Source organism: Phodopus roborovskii, unplaced genomic scaffold (genome assembly GCF_943737965.1).
Source record: "Phodopus roborovskii unplaced genomic scaffold, PHOROB, whole genome shotgun sequence".
Classification (NCBI taxonomy): Eukaryota; Metazoa; Chordata; class Mammalia; order Rodentia; family Cricetidae; genus Phodopus; species Phodopus roborovskii.
In genome coordinates, this window is record NW_026126588.1 from 2,353,505 (window position 1) to 2,368,282 (window position 14,778).

At 51.2% G+C, this 14,778-nt stretch overlaps 1 protein-coding gene across 1 annotated transcript; it reads left to right on the forward strand.

Moving 5' to 3' along the window:
• The first annotated feature begins 33 nt into the window (after window positions 1-33).
• On the forward strand, window positions 34-11,381 carry LOC127236549 (kelch domain-containing protein 3). The gene is made up of 15 exons (XM_051204257.1): window positions 34-248; window positions 1,735-1,887; window positions 2,431-2,643; window positions 2,819-2,995; window positions 3,124-3,239; window positions 3,382-3,453; window positions 3,562-3,862; window positions 3,996-4,104; window positions 4,203-4,276; window positions 7,672-7,810; window positions 7,895-7,961; window positions 8,043-8,147; window positions 9,757-9,831; window positions 9,923-10,040; window positions 10,915-11,381. The coding sequence occupies exons 3-15, from the start codon at window positions 2,490-2,492 to the stop codon at window positions 11,049-11,051; spliced, it is 1,644 nt and encodes a 547-aa protein (XP_051060214.1). The 5' UTR covers window positions 34-248; window positions 1,735-1,887; window positions 2,431-2,489; the 3' UTR covers window positions 11,052-11,381.
• Window positions 11,382-14,778: the final 3,397 nt, after the last annotated feature.

The window sequence follows — 14,778 nt, forward strand, 5'->3', positions numbered from 1 at the left end:
CCCCCCCAATCCCCGCTCGGTCTGCCGGTCCTGAGGTAACTTGCGGACTACAAGTCCCTGGGACTACAAGTCCCCGAAGGCGTCGGGCCCAGGGTTCTCACTGCACGTGCGCGTCCTGCTGCCCGCCGGAAGGACGGAGCCTGGCAGTGTTTATCTCGTTGGGGACCGAGGAATCGGTTGGCGCGCAACGGGCTCTAGGCTGCCAGCAGCGCGAGGACCCGCGGCCCCACCCCGGCCCGGCCTGGCAGGTAGTCTGGGATGGGGTGAGGGATGAGAAAGATTGGAGGGTCTGGCGACGCCCAAGCCTACCACTGGAGTCGCCGAGGAGGATGAGATGGCGGTGGGGAGGGAGCTAGGGGGATGCTGGGAAAGAGGAGAGTTAATGGACAGCGAAAGGGCTGGGGAAAATGGCCTGGAGACGGGTGGGAGAGACCTGGTGGCTGGAGGAGGCGCTGAAAGAAACTGCACTGGTGTGTTCTGAAGAGAATCAGGGAGCTGAGCATAATGGCAGGGGGAGGGGACAGTGCCTGGCCTTGTGGGGGAGGGGCGGCTGAGAAAGGTGGAGTTGAGAGGGGTCGAGTCCTACTCAGAGAGGAACGTCTGTGGGTGGGAGGGGACAGTGAATGCTTTCTTCCCCTCCTGGAGGTAGACGAATTAGAGGGCGCTAGTGTGGACCTTGGCGTGATGGGAGAAGGTGACACAAGGGAACTGCAAAGCTCTCAGGAAATCCAGAAGGGAAGGCTCGCAAGTGGAGAGCGATCAGGGGAGGGAGAGCATCAAGTGAATGGAAGGTTGGAAATGTCGTAGTGGTGGTGAATGCCGGAGACGCGGGGGTCCTGTTTAACCCCTGCCTTCGAGTTAACCTTGTGAATGAAGATGATGGGGTCTTTACCCCACTCTCTTTGGGATTGCTAGTCTCATCTGTGCATTTCATTTTATCTGGACGTAACCTTCAAGGGAGAGTGAAGGAAGGCTATGAGGGAAATTGATAGGTCTCCCCTCCCTTTTTTTTTTTTTTTTTTTTTTTTTTTTTTGAGGCAGGGTCTCACTCTGTAGCTCGGGTGGCCGTGACCTCATAGACATCCCAGTCTCCCCAGTGCTGAGATTAAAGGTGTGCCCTACCACACCTGCTTTGGACTAACCTTCTTAAAGCTTTCAGTTAGCTTTCTCCAACAAGCACAGATTTAAGAGCAGGAGCAATGGAGTAACTTCTGGCCGCTATTTCAGGTTGAGACAGATGGCTATTTAAAGCTTACAATGGAGGGGTGAGGGAGGCTGGGTGGGTAGTAGTGGCAAGCCAGCCGAAGACATGCCTATCTCCTGCAAGGGAACCTCCTTTTTTTTTTTTTTGGTCTGAGGTTCTGAATGTTTTTTTCTCTCTGCCAAGACTTTGAACAGGGAGCAGATGACCCACCCAAACCCAGCAGATGTCTCCTGGCAAAGGCATTGCCAGTTGCCAAAGGATTTACCTAAAAGAGCCCTCAAATGTACCCATTATCACTAAGCTGGCAAGCTGTCTTATGCTTGGGGACTTTCTCTTGTCCTGCCCAATGCGTTTTTTGCTTTCCTTCCTCTTTCCAGCGTGCACCCCCAGCTCATCCTTTAGAGACTTTCGCAGGGACAGGGCTGTTGGAAGTGACTTCTTCTCCAGCCATAGTAAGGTTGGGGAAGTGGCAAGAGAGGAGCCCCTCTTCTACCCCCGACCCCAATAGACACAAACCTTTCTGGCTTAAGTTTCTAGTCCTGGCAGCATACGAGCCACAGCTGTCAAAGGAACTCCTCGTGCCTGTGGGCACCCTGAGTGACCCCAGGGACAACGGATCAGCTTGACAAGAACTCTCTGTGAGGGACTAATCAACCATGGTCACATGGAGTTCCCTGTCCTAGGTAGGGACATTACTCTACTCTAGAAGCCTAAAAGCTTTTCCTTTAAAGAACCTGTGTCAGCTTTTAGTGAACTGGCTGGGACTGTCTGGGCTATTAATAGCTGTGAGGATTTGGAGATCCCTACCTTTCAGAGATGGAGGGAAATTCTTAGAGAGGTGTCGGTAAACAGAGCCAGAAGGAAGAACACACCAGTATGGGAAAGGAGTTTGGAGAATGGGGGCTTGGAGCTTGTTCCAAGCCAGGGACAGGGTGGAGTTGACATGTGTAGAGGGTAATCATGACCACCAGATTCTGAGCTGGCAGTCAGGTTAAGGTGGCCCCACCCTTCACTGTGGGAGAACACAGGGTCAGGGCTAGCGTCTTGGCCTCTGCAGCTCCCCTGGGGTAGGGCCAGCCACCTGAGCTGTGACTAGTGTCCCTGAAGAGGGGTGGTGTGGGAGGGCCACTAGGGTGGCACTTGAAGGCAAAGACTGGTCCTGGGCAGCCATATTGAGCCGAGCAGAAGCCTTGTCTGAGGAACCTCTGGTCCTGGCTTGTGTACAGGTAGCAGAGGCAGCAGGCCGTGCCGGGGGGACATGTTCCTGTAACCTGTGGTCCAGGGGATGTTACGGTGGACAGTGCATCTGGAGGGCGGGCCACGCAGGGTGAACCATGCTGCAGTGGCTGTTGGCCACCGAGTGTACTCCTTCGGGGGTTACTGCTCTGGTGAAGACTACGAGACACTACGTCAGATAGATGTACACATTTTCAATGCTGGTAAGCCAGTTCTGGTACCTTTCTTGGGTTCCCACATCAGGGGAGCTAGTGGGCACCTGAATGAAATTTGGTGATGGTCCCTGTGGCCAGGGAGGTTGGGTAAAAAATGTTTGGTTTGGGATAAGGTTGCAGCCTGGAGGGAGGGTTCCAGGGCTGAGCAGAGCTGTGCCCACAGTGTCCTTGCGTTGGACAAAGCTGCCCCCAGTGAGGCCTGCTGTCCGAGGGCAGGCCCCTGTTGTACCCTATATGCGGTATGGACACTCAACCGTCCTCATCGATGACACAGTCTTCCTTTGGGGCGGACGTAATGACACGGAAGGGGCCTGCAACGTACTCTACGCCTTTGATGTCAGTGAGTATGGTCTCAGTGATGCCTTGGGGCTGAGAAAGGGGTGCTTGGGGGAGTATTGGAGAAGGGAAGGCCAGAACTAAGGTGGATGTGTTAGCTGACCTGTGTCATTTTCTTCTCTCTCTCAAAAGATACTCACAAGTGGTCTACACCCCGAGTGTCAGGGACAGTCCCTGGGGCCCGGGATGGACATTCAGCCTGTGTCCTGGGCAAGATCATGTACATTTTTGGGGGATATGAACAGCTGGTAAGTCTGGAAAGAATGACAGTTTTATACCAAAAAGATGAAGGGAGGGAAATCTAGCATGGTGGGACAGGAGGCTTTGAGTGGAAGGATGGAGGACCAGAGAGGACCCATTGACACCCCGTTTTTTTCTCTCATCACTCAGGCAGACTGCTTTTCCAATGACATTCACAAGCTGGATACTAGCACTATGACATGGACTCTTATTTGCACAAAGGTCTGCCCTTTGTTCTGTCGGATCCCCACCTTTTGTTGAAATCCTGGGAAGTTCAGTTAGCTTCCCCTCTGTGAGCCCGTGTTGACCCGTCTCTCTGCTCTTGGCTAGGGTAACCCTGCACGCTGGAGGGACTTCCATTCAGCCACCATGCTGGGCAATCACATGTATGTCTTTGGGGGCCGTGCTGACCGCTTTGGGCCGTTTCATTCCAACAATGAGATTTACTGCAACCGAATCCGAGTCTTTGACACGAGAGCGGAGGCCTGGCTTGACTGCCCACACACTCCAGTGCTCCCCGAGGGGCGCAGGAGTCACTCAGCCTTCGGCTACAATGGGGAGCTGTACATCTTTGGTGGCTATAATGCAAGGCTGAACCGGCACTTCCATGACCTCTGGAAGTTTAACCCTGGTAAAGAACATTACCCTCACGGGAGGGATAAAGGACAGCGAGGTGGCAGGAGTCAAGTGAGGGGCTGGGGTGGGCTGTGTGTAGGGTGTCTGCATTGGCCAGGTACTGAACCTCTATGAACGTCTCTTTCCAGGGTCCTTTACTTGGAAAAAGATTGAACCAAAGGGCAAAGGGCCGTGTCCCCGCCGGCGCCAGTGTTGCTGTATTGTTGGCGATAAGATTGTCCTCTTTGGGGGTACCAGGTTAGAGAGGGCGGGCAACAGAAGGTGGGGAGGTGCCTGAGTGAGAGGGTCACGTGGACGGCTCTGCCACCTGCTTCTTCCTCTTTGCGTCTGTACAGCCCCTCTCCCGAGGAAGGCCTGGGAGATGAATTTGACCTCATAGATCACTCTGACTTACACATCTTGGACTTTAGTGAGTACTTATTTCTGAAGTGCTCCTACGGGTCAGGTTCTGTCTGGGTGGTGGCCAGGGTGGGACCTTTCCTTTGCTCTGACTGTCCTTCAACTCTTCCGTTAAAGGCCCTAGTCTGAAAACTCTGTGCAAACTAGCAGTGATTCAGTACAACCTGGACCAGTCCTGTTTGCCCCATGATATCAGGTAAAGCTAGGGGTGGCAGGGGAGAAGGGGTGGCTTGAGGGTGAGTGGCAGCACAGGTGTGCCCTAGTTAGCTCAGCCTCAGGGTGCAAAAGACATTTCTATGTGCTGGAGATGGAGTTTTTGTGCGGGGGGGGGGGGAGGTGCAGCCGTCACGTGACAGCTGTGAGCGCTGTGACAAATTTACAGTCACATTCAGGAGCCCTGCTTCCTTACGCAGTTTGTTTGGTGATGTCTTGAGAGTGGCTGAGAAATTTCAGGGTTGACTGTAAAATAGAAAACAAGAATCCCTGGGTCCCCTTAGTTCCAGAAGTGAGAAAGGTCCTGGTCCCTTGCGTCTTGAATTCAAGTATTGAGTTCAAATCAAGCACCGAATGCCACTCTGTGTATCATTTATTCTTGCTGGCCATTCTGAGACTGCCCTACTCCTTGAGCCAATTCGTTCTTAACTTGCTCAGGCTGTGTGTCCTTTGGTGACACAGAGCTTATAGGTTGACCTGATGAACCCCAGGCTGGCTCTAGATGACACAGGTGCAGGAACCTTAATACTGAGTACACGGCTTAGTGTCTTGGTATGAGGAATATTTCCCAAGACTTTGTTGAATGATAGGATTGTTGAAAGCATAATTTAATTTGATGGGGTGGATGGGAAAAGCTTTAGGTCCTAAAGTTCAGGGAGAACAGGAGATATAAATCACGACCTTAAGATAATAGAAATTGCAAGAATGGTGCTCCTGTGGGGATGAGGTCGAGGGCTGTGGGCTGGATCTGCAGAGCAGGAGAGGTATGCTGGGGCGTTTACTGAGATGGGTACACATACTGCAGATGCTTGGGTTCAGGAATCTGTATAAACATAAACAGGAAATCCACAAGAGCTTAGAGGTAGATGAGTAGGTGGTATTGGATTTAGTGGTGGGTGGGGTCTGGTGGTTAAACCCAAAAGGGCCTTAAGGAAGAGGGCGTTGTGGGAAATTGGACGGGCTGCCGTGTTCCTAGCTTTGTCCACAGAATTCTGAACTTGCCATAGAGACCGCCTTTCTGCCCCCTCTGCCCGTTGTTGGCCCTCCAGGTGGGAGCTCAATGCCATGACCACCAACAGCAATATCAGCCGCCCCATTGTCTCGTCCCACGGATAGGAAGGACGCTCTGCCGCCTCCCCTCCTGAGCTTGCTCTTGTCTGCCTTGCCCCTGTCACACCTGCCTGCCCCTTTGGACCCTGGACTCAGTATACCTCCACGTGGAGTTGATGGACTCGAGGTGTTTTCTGTGCTGTGAATTCAGTGGGGAGTTGTGGGGGGAGGGCTGTTCTCCTCCTCCCTTGGGCCGAGGGCCCCTTCCCTTGGTGCTCTGTTCCCATCCACCTCCCTCCACGGCTCCTGGGCCTTTGCTCTGACCCAGGCCAGCAGGGTAGCCGGGCTGTGCTGCAAAGGGACAGGAGTGGGGAGAAGCCCGCAGCGTCGGAGCCTCAGGAGCTTCCCTCTCCTCGTGATCTTCCCTCTCCCTGCTTGAGCATCTGCCCGGGAGCTGAGAGGAGCCTCAGCTGTTGGCATGAAACCCCCACCCCCACCCCGGCCCTCGGGAGTGGGGACCATCAGACAGCTTCTCCCATCTTTGAGCTGTTGCTGTACCCCCGAAGATCAGCCAGCTCCGATTTTATAAAGTGTAAAACCTCAAAAACGTGTCGTGTTTCTGGGGACTACGACGGACGCGGCATAGAGCCCTCCCTCCCTCCAGGCTCTGGCTTCCGCAGCCTGGCATTTGAAGAAGCCTATGGCACCGAGTGCCTAATCCGCCCCAGAACTTAGGTCTGGCTGGTGCGGAGCCTCGCCTCTGCCAGGGCCCGCATCACACTGGCTCAGGCTTCCGGAAGGGGTGGGGCCTGGAGGGTCGTAGGGAGCGGAAGCGGTGTCTTTCATCGTCCGGACTACGCCAAACATGCCCAAAGCTGCTGCTAGGACCGGGGCCTAAAGTTCCCGCGGAGCCGTGCACAGCAGGCTGATGGCGGGCGACCAGCCGAAGGGTGAGGGCTGGGGTTGGCGGGGGTGCGTGGCGTCTGCCTGCGGCGACGGAAGGCCGCCCCGAGCGCCGCGCTCCGGTGGAGGTTGAGAGTGATTACGGCGTCGAGGGAAGTTTCTCGCTTTTTTTCTTTAAAACGTTGTGGCGGAGAGGTGGTCTCGGGGTGCACCCCGGCCAACTTCGGACTCTTGGCAGCCCTGCCTCAGCCCCCCAAGTACTAGGATTATAGGCATAAGCCGCCAGGCAGAGCCTCAAAAGTGGGATGAGGCTTCTTCCTAGAGGGTTAGTAAGGAGGATGCAACGAATTGAGCCCTAATTGAGCCGTATGCAGGCACTTGGAAATAAAGGATACTCAAACAGCAAAGACAGTTACCTCAGGAAAAGATACTTAGAGCGAGCGGGCAGTGGTGGCGCACACCTTTAACCCCAGCACTTGGGAGGCAGAGGCAGGCAGATCTGAGTTCAAGGCTAGCTTGGTCTACAAAGCGAGTTCAAGGACAGTCAAGGAAGATTACATAGAGAAACCAAACCCTGTCTCAAAAAAACAAAACAAACAAACAAAAAAAAAAAATTAGGCCAGGTGGGATAGGACACGGCTGCTCGGCTTCCAGCGCTCTGGAGGCAGAGGCAACCAGACTTGGGTGTGCATCAAACTGGCCTGGCCTCCATATTGAGTTCCAGGCTAGCTGAGCAAAGTGGAAGCCACTGGAGACCTTCGAGTTCAGGGATGACGTGGTAATTACTCGGAGGAGTGACACAGATTTCTTTTTAGTGTGCCAAAGAAATGGGCTATGGGTTGATAGACCTCTGTCCCTACAACAAGTTGAGAAGTCAAGTAGCCAAAACGGTTGGAGTTGGATATAAGTGTTGCACCATTACAGGGTAGCTCCATGTGCAGCCTGTACGGCCTCGCAATAGTGATGATGATGCTGGCGTGGAGAATGTTGGAAAGGGTGGGGATGGGGTGAACCTTGGCTGTGTATCTGGGGTTTTTCTGTGAGTGTGTACAAACAGCAGTGAGGGTATAGAGGTCAGAGGGCAACTTTAGAAACTCTCTCCTCTACCTGAACCATGGTGACTCCAGGCTCTTAAGTCCGTTGATCAGGTTTGGCAGCATGTCCCTTCACCTGCCGGACATCTCTAGCCTGACCAAGCCTTTCCTGCTGTTGGGGTTGTGTGACCTTTCCCTCCAGCAGATGCGTCTGACATGTCCTTTGAGGAGCTGTTGGAGCTGCAGAGCCAAGGGGGACAGGAGGCCTGCAGACAGGTGGTAGCAGAGAGGAGCGCTAAGAAGCAGAGCCCTCGGCAACCCGTGTGTGTTGCAGATAAGCACCGGTGAGGACCTGGGCTGGATATCTCTGCTTTCAGTCTTTGACCAACGCTGTAGTATGCTTACCCTGACCTTTCGTCTCTCCCTAGGCCCCTGGAAATGTCAGCCAAAGCCCGAGTGCCCTTCTTACGGCAGGTTGTTCCCATCAGTAAAAAGGTGAGGACAGGACAGGGGGCAGGCACTTCCGCAGAGAACGGACTGAACAAGTCCCTTATATTCTTTGTGCTCTCTCCAAAGGTAGCCCGCGACCCCCGCTTTGATGATCTGTCAGGGGAATATAACCCTGAGATATTTGATAAAACTTACCAATTCCTGAATGATATCCGAGCCAGAGAGAAAGAGGTATGCAATGACACAGGTTTATTCCCTCTCGGAGGCGGAAGCTGGAGTACATATTGGACAGTTAGGAAGAGGAATGGGAAGCATATTGGTAGGCATGTATTTTTGTGACTGTGTGATCAAGTTGCTTAGATATTTTTAAGTGAATATATTAAGTTGACAGGTACTATTTACTAATATTTATGGGATAGGGTGGCATTTCAGTTTGTGTTATTTAGTGTTTAATAATTAAGGTAATTGCCATAGGCATCATTTCTCATACACATAGAATCATTTCTCTGTGTTGGGAACAGTCTGAAATCATCTCGTTGGCTATTTTGAAATACTCAGGTAAGCTAGGCTTAGCAGCACACATCTACAATCCCTGCTACTTTGGGATGTGAGACAGGAAGATAGAGAATTTGAGGCTACCCTGGGCCATGAGACCTCATCTCCCTACCCTCCAAAAAAAAGAGTGAACAAAATAATAGATTGAGTTACTTGCCCACCCTCGTTACCTGCTGCACTGTCACACCGTGGAAGCCCTCCTCCCTTCCCAGCTGTACCCCGTGCTGGTTAATTACATCTCTGTCTATCCCATCCTCCTCTCACCATTTGTAGGCGCTCATAGCCACTGTTCTCTACTTGGAAATTGATGATGGCATCTGCATATAAGAATATTAGACTTTGCTGGTCAGTGATGGTGCACACCTTTAATCCCAGCACCAGAGGCAGAGGCAGCAGATAGGAGTTCAAAGTCAGCCTGATCTACAGAGTGAGTTCCAGGACAGTCAGGACTACACAGAGAGACCCTGTCTCCAAAAAAAAAAAAAAAAAAAGGATATGGTAACTCTGTTTGTAGCTGATTACACTTAACATAATGTTGCTTCAGTATTTATTTGGTGTGTGGGTCTGCATGTTTTACTGTCTGAATGTAGAGGTCAGATGATAACATGCCAATTTTAGCTTCCCTTCAACTATGTGGGTTCTAGGGCTCCAACTCAGGCTTGTGTGGCAAGTGGCTTTATTCACTGACCCATTTTACCAGCTTTGCTTTAGTTTGCTTGCTTGTTTCCATCTTCTCACTATATAACCCTAGCTGTCCTGGAATTCACTCTATAGACCAGGCTGGCCTGGAACTCACAGAGATCCTCCTGCCTCTGTCTCCCAAGCACTGGAATCAAAGGCGTTGGACACTACACCTGGCTGCTTTAGTTTTCTAACCATGAAAAGGATAAAAAGGGATAAAAATGTGGCTCAGTGGCTAAGAGTGTGTGAGCAGGAATGCCTGAATCCAAATTTCCAAAGCACATTCAAAATTTTGGTCATTTGTGTGCCCTAATCCCAGACCTCTTTCCCTTTGAATGTGTGCACACAGACACATGTACCCCCCCCACACACACAGAGAGAGAGAGAGAGAGAGAGAGAGGAGAGAGAGAGAGGAGAAGTGGTTAATAAGAGAAAGGGCCAGGCTGGGAGCTTAGCTCAGTGCTAGGACATATATTTAGCGCTGTGCTAGAGCCTCAGACACTGACCGCCTGACGTTGTTTATTGTTGTGTTACGTTATGGGAACCTTTCCTAATAACGCTTGGCCCAGAATGTTGACTGTGCTGTTCATTTTCCAACATGGAGCTTGTGAAAAAGCAGTTGAAGAAGCAGCAATCAGGGGAGGAGCATGAGAAGCTGCAGCAGCTGCTTCATCGAATGGTGAGGGCACTAGTTGCAGGTGGGCGGTGAGCACAGGGTCATCGTCTCTCCATGCACTCACCCACCCATCCCATCTCACCTTGCCCCGCAGGAGCAGCAAGAAATGGCGCAGCAGGAGCGAAAGCAGCAACAGGAGCTGCGCCTGGCCTTGAAGCAGGAGCGGCGCGCTCTGGCACAGCAGGGTCATCGGCCATACTTCCTGAAGAAATGTGAGTGCAGCCAAGCTCTTGAAAGGCTACTAGAGGGACGGGTTTGTGGCTGGGTGTGAGCTGGGATCCTTGAGCTCCTTGGAGGGAGTGGGAATAGCAGGGGAGTGTTGCTGTGATCTGTCTTGTATCTGCAATTAGATGATGTTTATGGAGGATTGGGGTGTAGCTTAGGTGGTAGAGTTGCTCGCCTAGCATTTATTAATCCCTAGGTTTGATTCCCAAACACAACATAAAACAAGAATAGTGCATATACTTGCAGTCTCAGCACTTGGGAGGATGGGGGGGTAGAAGTTGGAAACTGATCTGGACTAGAGTCCCTACCCCACCACCACCACCAAAAAAAAAAAACCAAACCAAAGTCAGTGATTGTGTCTTTTACCCCCAGCTCACTGAATTTCATTCCCATTTATATGCCCATCTAGGTTCAGATAAGTAATACTTGAGTTATAAAAAGCTGGCCTAGAGGCCAGGCTAACCTGAGAGGCAGGAGCACTCGGATCTCTTAAGAGTTCAAGGCCAGCCTTGTCTTACCATAGTAAGGTCTACAAAGTAAGGCCCTATCTCAAAAAAAAAGTTAGCTTCGGCAGGGTTATTTGATAGCTTAGTGGTAACACTACAAGCTTGCTGAAGGTGAGCAAAGCCCTGGATTCCCTCCTAACACGGGAAAACTGGCTCACCGGGCTGGGCTACAGCTCATTAGTAGAGGTCTTGCCTCACATCCATGAAGCTGTTTGATTACCAGCAGCAGCACACACAGCACAGTTACTGTGTCCCTCGTACACCATGGCTGTTAACAACATGGGGGTCTGTGATGTGGGACCAGGGAATAAGGTTTTCATCCTTTGCTCACCAGCTTGCTTTCTTGTTTATCTAGCTGAGCAGCGACAGTTGGTCCTAGCTGAGAAGTTCAAGGAGTTAAAACGCAGCAAGAAGTTGGAGAGCTTCTTGAGTCGAAAGAGGCGCCGGAATGCAGGCAAGGACAGGAAGCATCTCCCACTGAGCAATGAGTAGTAAGAACTGTTGCAGGGAGACCTGGGTCTGTGGAACAAATCTGGGGTTGGCCAGTTCTGTTCTTCCCTGCTCCAAGACAAGCGTCACAAGTACCCTGAAGTAGGCTGCTCAGAGGACTGGCATGCTCTTGGACTGTGCAAGGGCTCTACAGCATCAGGAACTCAGCCTTCCATCCCAGCACACTGCCTTTCTAGATCTTTCATCGTGTCCTCTTGTTCTCCTCCCATCCTTTTCCTTAAGCCAGAGATTCAACATGGGGTGTGTCCATGGCTCCAGGGAAGGGACTTCACCTAAGAGCCATTTTGGAAACATGCTTTTATTCTGTTTTAAGATGTTTTTGTTGGTCTGTTTCTAATTATGTATATGTATATGTATGTAGGACATGCATATGAATAGAGGGACCTTTGAGGACAGAAGCACTCATTTCCCCCTAATTGTGAGCTGTCCAATGTGGGTGCTGGGTATCAAACTTGAGGCTTCTGCAAGAACAGAGCCATCTCTACAGTGCCCCCCCCCTTTATTTATACACACACACACACACACACACACACACACACACACATATATATATATATATATTTATTTATTTTATTGGTGCTTTGCCTGTTTGTATTTCTGTATGAGGGTGTTAGATCCCAGACTTGTGAGCTACCATGTAGGTGCTGGGAATTTAACCTGGGTCCTCTGGAAGAGCAGTCAGTGAGTGCTCTTAACCCCCGAGTTATCTCTCCTGCCAGCCCCTGCTCCCGTTTTGTTTTTGAGACAGGATTTCTCTGTAATAGCCCTGGCTGTCCTGGAACTCACTCTGTAGACCAGGCTGGCCTCAGACTCAGAGATCCGCCTGCCTCAAAGGCAGGGTGCACCACCACCACTCAGCCCCATTTTTGTTTTTAGTGGAAGATCTGGAACTGTTTAGTGGGCCCTGTGTCTACAGTGTGAAAAATCAAGTCAAGGCCCCCTCTGTCTTAAATCTCAGCCCTGCAAAGATGTCTAAAGTGTAAATCAGCCTACAATCACTCGATTTTCCATAGCGGGATGTGGAAGGTAGTGAATTAGTCAATGTCTTTTGTACATATCCCTGAGAGGAGACTTCCGTCCAATGGTAGAGCATTTGCTACAGCAGTGTGTCTTGATGGTAGGATTGTCGGTGCCATCACCCATCCTCAGGACATTTTAAAGGAGGTCACTGTAGTTGTATGTATGGTTTTTACTGCTGCATTAAAACACTACAACCAGCTGGGCGGTGGTGGCATACATCTTTAACCCCACCAGTCAGGAGACAGACAGGTGGATCTACAGAGATAGTTTCCAGGACAGCTAGGACTGCACAAAGAAACCCTGTCTCGAAAACAAAAACAAAACAAAAAAATACCTCAAGGGGGGGTGGGGGTGGGGGCTGGAGACTCAGAACTTAAGAGCACTGACTGCTCTTCAGAGGTCCTGAGTGAGTCCAAGCAGCCACCTGGTGGCTCACAACCATCTATAGTGAGATCTGACGCCCTCTTCTGGTGTGCAGGCAAACATGCAGACTGAACACTGTGTACATAATAATCTTAAAAAAATACCACAACCAAAAGCAATCTGGGGAAGAAAGGGTTTACTCCACCTTACACCTTGTAAGGGTAGTCAGGAGAAAAACTAAAGGCAAGAACCAAAGTGGAGGCTGTGGCAGAGCCTGCTCACCGGCTTGCTCTCCGTGGCTGGTTCAGCCTGCTTTCTTCCACCACCTGAGACCAGCTGCCCCGGGGTGATGGACCCTCACTAGTGAGCTGGGCCCTCCTATGTCAGCCGTCAGTCGGGACAGTGCCCCACAGACTTACCCAAGGCCAGTCCTGTGCAAGCATTTTCTCAACTAAGGTTCCTTTCCAGAAGATCCTATTTGTGTCAGGTCCACATAAAAACTAGCCAGTACGATGTATTTTCCTCTTAAGGCCTAGAATAGATTGGTTTTCTTCAATTGAGATTTTTCAGATAAGAATAACCATTATTTATTTAGTATGTATACGACATTCTGCCTACCTATTCCTTAAGACCAGAAGAGGGCACCAGATCTCGTAGATGGTTGTGAGCCACGATGTGGTTGCTGGGAATTGAACTCAGGACCTCTGGAAGAGCAGCCAGTGCTCTTTTAACTGCTAAGCTATCTTTCCAGCTCCTGAGAATTTTACTTTTTAGTTTTTAAAATTATTTTATGGGTGTGGGTATTTTGCCTGCATTTATGTATATGTGTCTAGGAGCTCATCGAGGCCAGAAAAGGGCATCAGATCTCCTGGAGCTAGAGTTACTGGTGATTGTGAGCTGCCATACGGGTGCTGGATATCACATCTGGGTCTTCTGGAAGAGCAGACATGTTCCTGTTAAGCCTTCTTTCTAGTCTGTGTGTGTGGGTGTGGGGGGGGTGTGGGGGTGTGGGGAGAGGACTGAGAACCTCATCCAGGTGTGGGGACATAAGGAATGGCCTCATCTTACCAGGAGGGCAGGTCAGGGTAGCAAATCTCTGGCCCCTGAGTCACCATTAGAAGTGAAGCCTCTATCTGCCCTCCAGGAATGGATGATCCAGAGGAGGAGGCTCACACCTGGTCTGGAGGGTGGGGTGTCCTTGAAGTCATACCTGATGCTCTGTGAGCTGTGCGTTTGTTTTTTGTCATTTTGTCATCGAGGAGTTTAGGACCAAAGCAGATGTGTTTGGGGGACTTCATGGAATGAACTTGAGACACAGCTGGATGGTGGCGTGCTCCTAGCAGGGGTTTGATACCTGGCTTCGCTTATGTATTGCTAGATGGAGACTGCCCACTGCTGGTGAGCAATGAGTGGGCAGCCCTGTGCCTCTGGGGCTGGCTGTCCCGAGAATGCAGGGGCTCTGGGGCAGTGACAGTGCTGGAAAGTGAGGCCTAGCCTCTCCTGTGGGCAGTGTGTGCAGGCTCAGCCACCAGAGCCCACAGAGGAGCTAAGCTTTGGCACGTTGTTACTACCTGAGTACCTGTTCTGGCCATATGCCATACTCTTGTCATCCCAGCGCTTGGGAGGCTGAGATGAGCCTGAGGTCAGCCCAGGGTACCTAAATTCTAGGGGCAGGCAGGCCTGGGCTAACACTGTCCAAAAATGGCCTTGGCTGGAGAGATGGCTCAGTGGTTAAGAGCAATTCCCAGCACCCACATGGCAGCTCACATCTGTCAGCAACTCTAGTTCCATGGCTCCTGACACCTGCACACACCCGCACACAAACATACATGCAGGCAAACCAACAATGAGTATAAAATAAAGATACATTGTAAATTAAACACCTCCCAGGTGAAAAATGGCAACAGTCCCCATGTACCCTGCGCCCACTGATGTTCTGGCCTTTCTGGACAGTCTGGGCTAACAGACCAAAGGTATCATGGGATCAATGCAACAAAGGAAGATGGCCCTCCAGTCCACCAGAGCTCTGCACCCCGCCACACCCATTCCTGCCTTTTCTTGTCGCTCGTTCTCAATGCCCTCCCCCAAACCCTGGCCTCTTGCCCTTCTATCCAGTCTGTAGGGGGTCACATGCAGCTCCTTCTAGTTGGCCTTTGTGTTCTCACTGCCTGACTTTTCCTGCCCCTCCCCCCTTCCCCGTTAATGCGTAACAGCCATAGACTGCTTTCTCCTACACTCCTGAAACTAATCTGCCCTGGTACTGGGTTTTCTAGACTATTCTACCCTGGTTCAGTGTGGGTGGGGCCAAGATAGCCAAGCAGCAAGC